This window comes from Terrapene carolina, unplaced genomic scaffold (assembly GCF_002925995.2).
Source record: "Terrapene carolina triunguis isolate 2854851 unplaced genomic scaffold, T_m_triunguis-2.0 Scaffold517, whole genome shotgun sequence".
Classification (NCBI taxonomy): Eukaryota; Metazoa; Chordata; order Testudines; family Emydidae; genus Terrapene; species Terrapene triunguis.
Genome location: NW_020664868.1, coordinates 4,609,729 through 4,619,039, shown reverse-complemented (window position 1 = coordinate 4,619,039; position 9,311 = coordinate 4,609,729). Strand labels below are relative to the sequence as shown.

General features: G+C 59.8%; 1 protein-coding gene across 1 annotated transcript in view; it reads left to right on the top strand.

Moving 5' to 3' along the window:
• Nucleotides 1-257: 257 nt before the first annotated feature.
• Nucleotides 258-9,311, top strand: part of GIPR (gastric inhibitory polypeptide receptor) — a 45,270-nt gene continuing 36,216 nt past the window's right edge. The window contains exons 1-2 of the mRNA XM_029913211.1: nucleotides 258-419; nucleotides 809-964. Coding sequence (XP_029769071.1) covers nucleotides 258-419; nucleotides 809-964 — 318 coding nt within the window. The remainder of the gene's footprint in view (nucleotides 420-808; nucleotides 965-9,311) is intronic.

Here is a 9,311-nt window from a genome sequence, read left to right as displayed (position 1 = left end):
CAACGAGCCCAGTGCAGACCCCCCCACACCCCGCCCCAGCAGCCACTGCAATGCACAGGCAATTGTAGCTAGCCGGCTCCCGGTCGTACGCCCCCTGCACATACTGCCAAGGCAGCAGCAGAGCCTGCCCCCCATGACCCTTCCGCTCAGTCCCCCGTGGGTACCCAGGACAAAGCGGGCAGGGGACACCCCCAGATCCGTGCCTCCCTCCCACCAGACGAACCCGGGTCATGTCCTAGACAAGCCAAGCGCACGACATGACGCCAATTAGCAGCACCCCGCCCCCGGCATGGCTTGTTCTGCCTCCCCCGGCTGGACAGCGCCTGAGTGCCCTCAATACGGCCCTGCTGTGCGGCTGCTCAAAAGGCCTTTGCTCGCCCGGCGTCACGGAGACCTCGGGCTCGCCGCGATCCAGCTGGGTCAGGAGGCCTCTCCGGCGCCCTTCCCATGTGCCGAAGGCGTGTGCCATACTCAGCCCGCGCCGGCTCGGAGAACAGTCCCGTCTTGCCGGGCTGCCGTCCAGAGACGGCTGCATGAGCCGGGGGAGGGGAGCCTCGGCTGGGTGCCCCAGAATCACAGGCGCTGACTTTGGTTTTTCACGGTGGGTGCTCTGTCCTCGCGGGCTGGGGTCTGGGATCTGCGCTGGTGGGCTGGCGGGCTGGCTGGGGGCTGGGCTGGCGGGCTGGCTGGGAGTTGCACTGGCAGGCTGGCTGGGGGCTGTGCTGGCGGGCTGGGGCCACCTCGGTGCAGGGAGCCAGGGGCATGGGGCCAACGCTCCACAGCTGCTGCGCCCGTCCCCGATCGGCAGCCTGGAGCGATCCCACCCATCGGTGCTCGGCGTGTGGGCCACGAATGGCTGCTCCGGCGCGTGCAGCTGGCCAGCGAATGCCGGCAGCAGCTGGAGGTTTTCATTGGCCGCCTGCGCCCCCTTCGTTTTCTCGTTGTCACCACGGCGTGGCTGCCTGTAACGATGCTGGCTTTGGTGGGACACTTCTGAGAGTCCCAATTGCTTAGAGCAGGGCAGTCCCAGCCCAAGGCTGGGGGTCCTCTGCCCACCACGGCACTAAACCAGCCAAACAGAGAAGACTTCGGTCTCACCCCACTGGGTAACCACAAGTCACACAAGCAATTCCCTTAGACACTCCAGTTTCCCAGTATCACCACCAGTGCCACTCGTTATGCGGACGAATGGTTATGAAAACCAATACCCCAGTAAAAGAAAAAAGGTTCTGCTGATTCCAAAGGACCAAGCCCCGACCCAGGTCAATATACCAGTCAGATCTTACCCACAAATCACGCTGTTGCCAATCCTTTAGAATCTAAAATCTAAAGGTTTATTCATAAAAGGAAAAAGATCTAGAGGAGAGCTAGAACTGGTTAAATTGAATCAATTACATACAGTAATGGCAAAGTTCTTGGTTCAGGCTTGTAGCAGTGATGGAATAAACTGCAGGTTCAAATCAAGTCTCTGGAACATCCACAGCTTGGGTGGGTCATTCAGTCCTTTGTTCAGAGCTTCAGTTAGTAGCAAAGTCCCTCCAGAGGTAAGAAGCAGGATTGAAGACCAGATGGAGATAAGGCATCAGCCTTTTATAGTCTCTTCCAGGTGTAAGGACCCCTCTTGTTCTTACGGTGGAAAATTACAACAAAATGGAGTTTGGAGTCACATGGGCAAGTCACATGTCCATGCATGACTCAGTTCGTTACAGGCGACACCCATTGCTCACATGCTATCTTGAACGTTCCCAGGAAGACTTCTTATGTGGATTGGAGTCTCCCAAGGTTCATCGTCCGTTAAGTGTTTCTTGATTGCAAATTAAGTGCCCAAATTCCTTTCTGGAGAAGCTGACCCAATGCTTTACTACTTGAGAATCAAAACACATTGAGATAGAAGTACATAGCCAGTATTCATAACTTCAACTATAAAAACGATACACCCATACAGACAGCATAATCATAACCAGTCAATCATAACCTTTCCATAGACACCCCACACGACAACCTTTGTACAATATTTGCTGCAAATATATAACCGTGGTTGCACCAATGATCTATACGGACATAGGTGATATTAATAACGTCACACCGCCCGCTGGGGGAATCGCTGAAATCCTGCAACTCTACATGGCTCAGGGGCCCTGGCTGATCTGTCCGGCCTCCACGCTAAGGGACTGTGGGATCTTTACAGATGAGGGGAAAGGAGAAGTTTATGGGATGGAGCAAAGGGAATTGTGGGAATTTACAGCCAAGCTCCCACAATTCCCCTGAGGTCCAGCCACATGGCAATACTGGCAGCTGCACCATGACCCCGTCTGCCCACCAGGTGTCACTTGCCTGCCTCAAAACGAGCTCTCCGGCACCACACCCAAACAGGATCATATGCTGGCCCTCCCCACCTGCCCCCGGCCTCAGCACCCCTGGCAGCTCCCTCAGGCGACAGCCAGTTCTCCCAGGGCTGGGGGTGCCCAGGGCAGAGCTCCCTGCAGTCGCGTGACCTGAGACGCACCCACCAGGCCCGGAGCACAGCGCCAAGGGCAAGGGGAGAGGGCAGGGGGAGAAGGGAAGTGGGGAGAGCCTGGGCCCAGCTTGGCCTCCTGTCGGGGGAGTGAAAGGCCAAAGGGAGCAGAAGGCAGACGGGGGAGGAGGACAGACAGCGAGAGGTGCTAAAATCCCCTAGCATCCTCCCTATATTGCTTTATATGCTTCCCCTGCTAGTCCAGCCCTGGGCCCCCCCCCCCCACACACACACTCTGCCGATGCCCCTCACTCCTGACCTGCAGCCCCCTGCTAGCCCAGCCCTGAGCTCCACCCCCACAGCTCTGTCTGTGCCCCTCATTCCCAACCAACAGCACCCTGGCGGGCTCCAGCCCAGCCCTGGGCTTCCTGTAACCTTTAATGTACCTATCCTCAATTTGCATTTGAAATGCGGGTAACACCACCAGTAACCAAATTCAATGAGTTACTTTTGGCCCTTTGGTGCGGTCGCCGTTCTGTTCCCTGGAGACCTGCGGGGACCGCAGCGCGTGAGAGAACCGAGGCCTTTATTTAAAATCGAGTCGCCGGTTCAAAGCCACCAGGGCTCACAATAAAGCCACACGTTGCACGGATGCCCGCAGGCCGAAAGGAAACAGCTCATCCGGGGCGAGCTTAGAGCTGCACATTTAAGCAAATAAGAGATGCGATTTGGTAAAAGCCATAACTTTTCTGTTCATTGATCTAGCTTTTGTCATATTAAAGAGTTAAAAATGTTCATAAATATTAATTAGTGCATCTGCAGAGAAAAAGGCTAGAAAAGCATTGGGTAAATAAAAAAAAAATTCAAATGACGTCTCCCTCTTTTTTTCGGTGCCTTCTTTTGTTTTCGTGTGTCGTCATTTTTTATTTGTATTACGGGTCGGGGCCTCCAAAGCTGGACGTGGCCCAGGGCCTCTCTGGAGCTCTGAGAGGGCCTGGCTGAGAAAGGTGGGTCCCTCACTCGGGGGGCTGAAGTCTCTGCCTGGCGCGGAGACGGCGAAGGCTGTAACTTGTGACGTTTTTTAGTCTCGGCAGTGGATGTTTCCTTGGGTTTGTTTGTCACCCTTTCTAGCCTGATCCCCGAGACCCGAACTCCCGGCAAACCTCTCTCTGACACTGTTAGCTACCCCAGCCCCGCGCTTTGATTGACCGAAGCCTTGGCTAACGCCGGCCGAGCTGACAAGCTGCTGTTTGTGTCCCTTGAAAGGTGCAGTGACCATAGTCACTGCGGGTAGCGTCCGGGCGAGGGCTGGGCATGGCTGGAAGCTGCTCTGGGGGGGACTCGGGATGGGGGGGGACATTGGGGTCACTCTGCAAACAGCAACGGGGCGGTGGGAGCCAGCAGTGGGAGCCTGGCTGCTGGGGGGCAGAGCCGCAGAGCGTTGAAGGCAGGCAGGGGTGCAAGGCAGGGGGGTGACAGCCCCTCGAACCCCACACGGTCACCCAGCGTTTTGGAGGGGCAGGCAGCTGGCTCCAGTCCCTGCTGCCCCCGGGCGTTTGAGTGGCCGAGGGATGTGTGTCCACAGCAGGCGGCCCCCAGAGCTACCCCCGCTCCCACGGGCCCCGTGCGGCATTCGGCTCCATGAGCGCGGGGAGACCCCGGCACGAGCCAGCGATTCTCCCGAGGCCACAGGCAGCTCTTGGGCACCGAGCTAGGGGGGGACAGCGTGTGGGGGAGAGGGGGGCACGGACAGCAGGGCTGCCGAGCCCAGGGTCGGCGGCAGTGACGCTGACAGAGCTTTGCAAGCTCCTGCTAATAACAACCCTGGGCGTTTAGCAGGACTTGGAGCCTGGGAGCCTCCACGCCCCTCCCAGAACAACCACTCCCCCCTGCCCATGAAAATGTGCCCAAAAGGCTGACACTGGAGCCTGCACTGGAGAGATCCTGGGGCTCCCCGGCTGCTGCGACACCCCCAAATCGGTGGCCGCTTTGCAAAGCCGGGCTGTGTGTAATGTGAGCTCGGCTGCCAGGGACAGGGGCCAAGCGCGCCGGGGGAGAAAGGGGGGATCCAGCTCCCTCGGCCCCTGTCCCCAGCAGGCAGCCGAGCCCGGGGCAGGGAACCAGCCGCCGCGGCCTCCCAGCCAGGCTCTCTCAGGCAGAAGCGGTTCCCTGCCGCTCCCCGCCCGGCTCCCTGGGAAAGCAGCCTAACATGCAGGAGAGGGGAGGCCCAGGGACAGTGGCGGATTAGCTACTGGGCCAACAGGGCCCATGCCCAGGGGCCCCAGCCATTTGGGGGGCCCTGGAAAAATAGGCTCCCCCGTTCCCCACTCCGCCAGGTCCACCTGCTGGGGACTGGGGGAAGCCCCCCCGCCCTGACTCCGCTCCCCAGCAGGAGCGGGGGAGGAGGGGATTGCAGGCTGAAGGGGTGGGGAGGGGCCCCCACTTGCTCTGGCCCAGGGCCCCACAACAAACCCCTAATCCGCCTCTGCCCAGGGAAAGAAGTATGGGGAGCCACCAGCCGTCTATGCCCGGGACTGTGTGTGACGCCAGGGCCCGATGTGGAGCTTAGCAGCCGCCCACCGGCTGGGTCCAGCTGCCTTCCGGCGCCGTGAACCCCAGGAGTTCGGGTGGGGGGCTCAGAGGGAGCGGGAGCCCCCCATCCCCGGCTCCGAGTTTTGGAAGCATCTTCGTAATGACAGTTCCCCTCCCAGAGCCCGGAATAGAACCGAGAACGGCGCCAATTTTGTCATTTTCTTTAAACGCCCCCCGCTCGCTCGGAGTCATTTAACTAATGTGTTTACTCGCCTGTTCCCTGCCATCAGCGGCTCCCTACGGGCCATGCTCCCAGCCCACCTCGCAAATGGAGCGTGTCACCTTGGGACTCGCGCCGGCACCTGCCACGGCCTCCCCGCCCGCTCCTGGGCGGTGAACACTGGCTCTCCGCGGAGCCGCCGGGGAGCTGCGTTCTGCAAGGCCTGTGCATTCAGCCGTGCCCACGGCGCCCCACTGCGTGCCGCGGTCGAAGCCACGTGGCAGCCCCAGGCTTCCTCGCCCTGCGCCCAGCCCTCTGGGCGGTGGGCTGTGGGATACCACCCGTTGCAGGCCACAGACCCTCACCCACCCACTCCTACAACAGATCCCAGCCTCCCGCCCAGTTACTGACTCCTCAAATCTTGATTGAAAGACTTCAAGTTACAGAGAATCCTTCATTGACGCTGGTTTAAACCTGCAAATGACCCCGTGCCCCATGCTGCAGAGGAAGGCGGAACCCTCCCCCCCCCCCGAGGGTCTCTACCAATCTGACCCTATGGCGATCAGAGACCCTGAGCACGTGGGCAAGATCCCGGAGCCAGGCAGCTGGGAAAGAATTCTCCGTAGTATCTCAGAGCCCCCCCATCCGGCGCCCCGTCCCTCCGGCTGCGCCCCAGAAGTGGCTGCGAAAGCATCTCCCGCCCGAAGAGCCAGAGCAGGCCGGCAGCGCTCGGAACCGCCGGCCTCAAGAGAGAAAAAAATCGTGCGTTGGCCCCCAAAAGATCATGAGGGTTTTTGGTGGGTTTGGGGCTGCCTTAGCTGCTGGTCTCCTCCTGCCCACCCCTGGGTGTGGGTGACACTCAGTGGGGCCATCGCTCCCACCCCACAACTGCCTGTCTCCTACCCAGCAATTAATTCTGTCCCCATCAGTTCCCTCCCCCAGCCTCACCTCTGCTCCTCCCGGGGCTCCAAAGGGGTCCCCTCTCCCCTTCCAGGCTGGGGGGGGGGACTTTTCATCCTCCTCCGCCCCTTCCCAGGGGGGTGCTGCAGGGGCGGGGAGAGGAGCAGTATAACTGTCCCATCCCCATTGCTCACAGGATGGGTGGGGGGAGCTGCCCTGAGTGCTGGCCTCTTTCTGCTCCCGCCTCCCACGCGAACGGCTTCAGGTTGTGGTGGGGAGGGGGAGGGAGGCGGGCAAGTGGGGCAGGCAGTGGGGAAGGCTCAGATTTGCCAGCGGGCTGGAGCGTCTCACGTCACTGCCTGACAGCTCCCGTCCCCATGGCAGCTCCGGGCTCAGAGCACCGGCTCCACCGCCAGCAGGCAGGGAGCGTCCAGGGGGTCAGACCCTCGTCTCCGGCCCAGCACCAGAGCTGAGTGAGGGAACAGGGAAGGCTGGGGCAGGGGCCCGGCTGTTCCCAGAGCCAAGGCATCGGAATCACAGGGCTGAAACTATTGGACTATGGGCAAGCGCCAGGCTCCAGCGTCTGAGTGCTAATGGGTGTCTCGGCGCCAAAGGGCCGGTGCCCCCAATTAGTCGGGTGACAACAGGGATGAAATAGGGGCATTGGTGTGTCTTTTGCTCATCGCACAACAAAAACAAGGTGACGGGCGTGGTCCTGGAGCAGCCTTAACGAGATGCTGCGGAGAGAATCCGTGCAAAGTGGGGGTGACTGTACCACCGGGAATTTAAAGGGAGTTCCTACACGCTACAGCAACGAACTGGTATCTGGGTGGGAGTGTGTGCATGTGCAAACGTGCCCCTCTGCTGGATGGAATCAGAATCCTCCATCACGTGTCATAGGCGCTATATTGCTGGATCCAAACAGGGATTCTCCTTTAGCTCAAGAGGCTGGGCTGATGGAGCAGGCAGTTCAGGATGGGATGTCCTAAAAGTGATGTAAGGTAGTGGCAGCTGTGAACAAGAAGGATCTGGTTGCGTTTCTTGCTTCTCATCGCCAAAGACCCCCACCGTGGCTTCAGAGTGCCACGTTATGTCCAGCCCACCTCTTGTTAACCTGGCAGTATGGTCCCAAAGTCAGGAAATGCCGCTGGGAGAAATCCCCTTAACTCTGCCCCTTATGCACAGCGATGAGGTGCTGACAGCTGAATGGAGGCTGAGGATATTTAACAGCGACGTCGGTGCACTGAACAAAACCCAACGTTAGAAAAACCGGGTGTGGTGGGGCGTCCGCCCCCCTGCAGGGCAGAGCAGGTTCACTTGGGCCGATGAACCTTGTATGTTGCATCTGGAGCAGAGCCAGGGCTGAATAAAGCCCAATGGAAGGCGAAGGTCGCCTGGGAAGGACCAGGCTGGGTCTGTATAAAGGAGGAAGCTGCGAGCAGAGCGGGGCTGTCGGGAAGCAGCCTGCAGTGATTCCCTGGGGAAAGGGAGGTTTGTTTGGGGAGCTAGGCTGCAGTCCCTGCCTGGGACGAGGGAGCTCGGCCGGGAAACACGGGGGTGGGGGTGGAAGATCGAGAAAGGAGCAGGAAGGAGTCCGGGGAAATAGCTCTGGGAGGAAGCAGACTGTGGTGGCTGGACACAGGGCCCCTGGGCTGGGACCCGGAGCAGTGGGCAGGCCCAGCTTTCTCCATCAGCCGCTGGGGAAGTGGCGCAGGCCCTGGCCTTGGAGCGGCAGCCGAACGGCATGGGGACAGCAGGTCCAGTGGGACGTCCCAGTGCCCTGGCCCGGGGGCGGAGTCACGGAGCGGTAGCACCTGGAGAGCGAGGGGAGACGCGGAGCCAGCCACTGTCAGAAGGGGGCGTCTGACCGGCCGCATGGAGGTCCCCTGGCGGTGAGTGACCCCGAGGGAAGGTTCTGGGTAGGAAACCCCGCAGGCGTTTGAAAGTCTAGCAATGCGGCGCTAAGGATGCCCAGAGACACCAGTAGCCCCGGTGCCCGCGAACACGGGTGTGCTGAGAGCACGCTAGACCTTTGCCCATTCCGGGGCTGGGGGGACGGCTGAGAAGACCCCTCCCAATGAAAGCTGGAAGGACAGACGCGGACATGGGCGGTTGGATGAGTGTCCTCAGGCGGGGACCCACGGCTCAGGGCCTTTAGGCCATGTGGCTGTGCTGCGGCAGGGTTGAGTATACCCTGTGTGGGGATCCCCCAGACTGGTAAGGGGCTGTCACCGCCTGCCTTGTAACCTTGGGGGCCTTGCTGCTCTGCAGCTGGGGTTCGATCCCCAGACACCACAAGCTCAAGGTCTCCCCCTGGCTCCTGCCAGCCTAGTTACTCTTTGCAGGGTCCGGTCCCGCGTCTCCCCAAATCCCCCCCACCCCCAAGTTCTGAACTACCAGGCACTCAGGCGGTTCCCCTCTGGTTCATCCCCCCGAAGCTCTGAAACCAGCCCCCCGATACCAGCTCGCTTCGGGGTAAAACCAAACAGGGCCACAGATACAACAAAGGCAAACACGGAGCAGCTAGGCTGACACTAAACCCACCCACGCGGCTCCAGATGTGGCACCTCTGGAATACACCCCTTCCCTTTTCTGATGCAAGCTGCCCGTTCCCTGAGATCCCCCCTTCCGGCCAGAGACTCTCCCGCAGTTTCTGGCTAACAAACCCCTCAGTCCCAAGGCTGGTTTGAAAAAGGTTCTCTTTCCTTTCTTCCTTCCCTCTGCAGGCATGGTGACTCATGGCGATTTAGAGTGGAGAAATCTGGAGATGTCTCAGTGTTTTCCCATTAACCTAATGGTCCATCATTGTCTTTTCCTGGGCAGGGGGGAGATGATGGATGGTTGCTCGGAGCCGGCTTGGGAGGAGCCCCTCCCTCCGGTGAAGTTGTCGTACAAGTTCTGAGCACAGTTTTCTATGGACACGAATTCCTACCATCCCAGTCTGGCCGCATGTCTCCCAGTGGCAGTGCCCAGCGGGTTCAGGACCTGACAAGTTCACATCGAAGACCTCACCTGTGTAGCTCAATGCTACTGTCTGCGGTCGGTTGGTTCAAAGGCTCATGTTGGGGGTTCAGACCTTCTGTTCTCCCCTTCGGGTGTCTGGACCCTGATTGTAACAGACTGTCTCACCTGTTCTTAAAAAACCCATTGACGGGGCTGTGACGAAGTGAGGGGTTTTCTTGTTTTCTGTGGGGTTTCAATGGT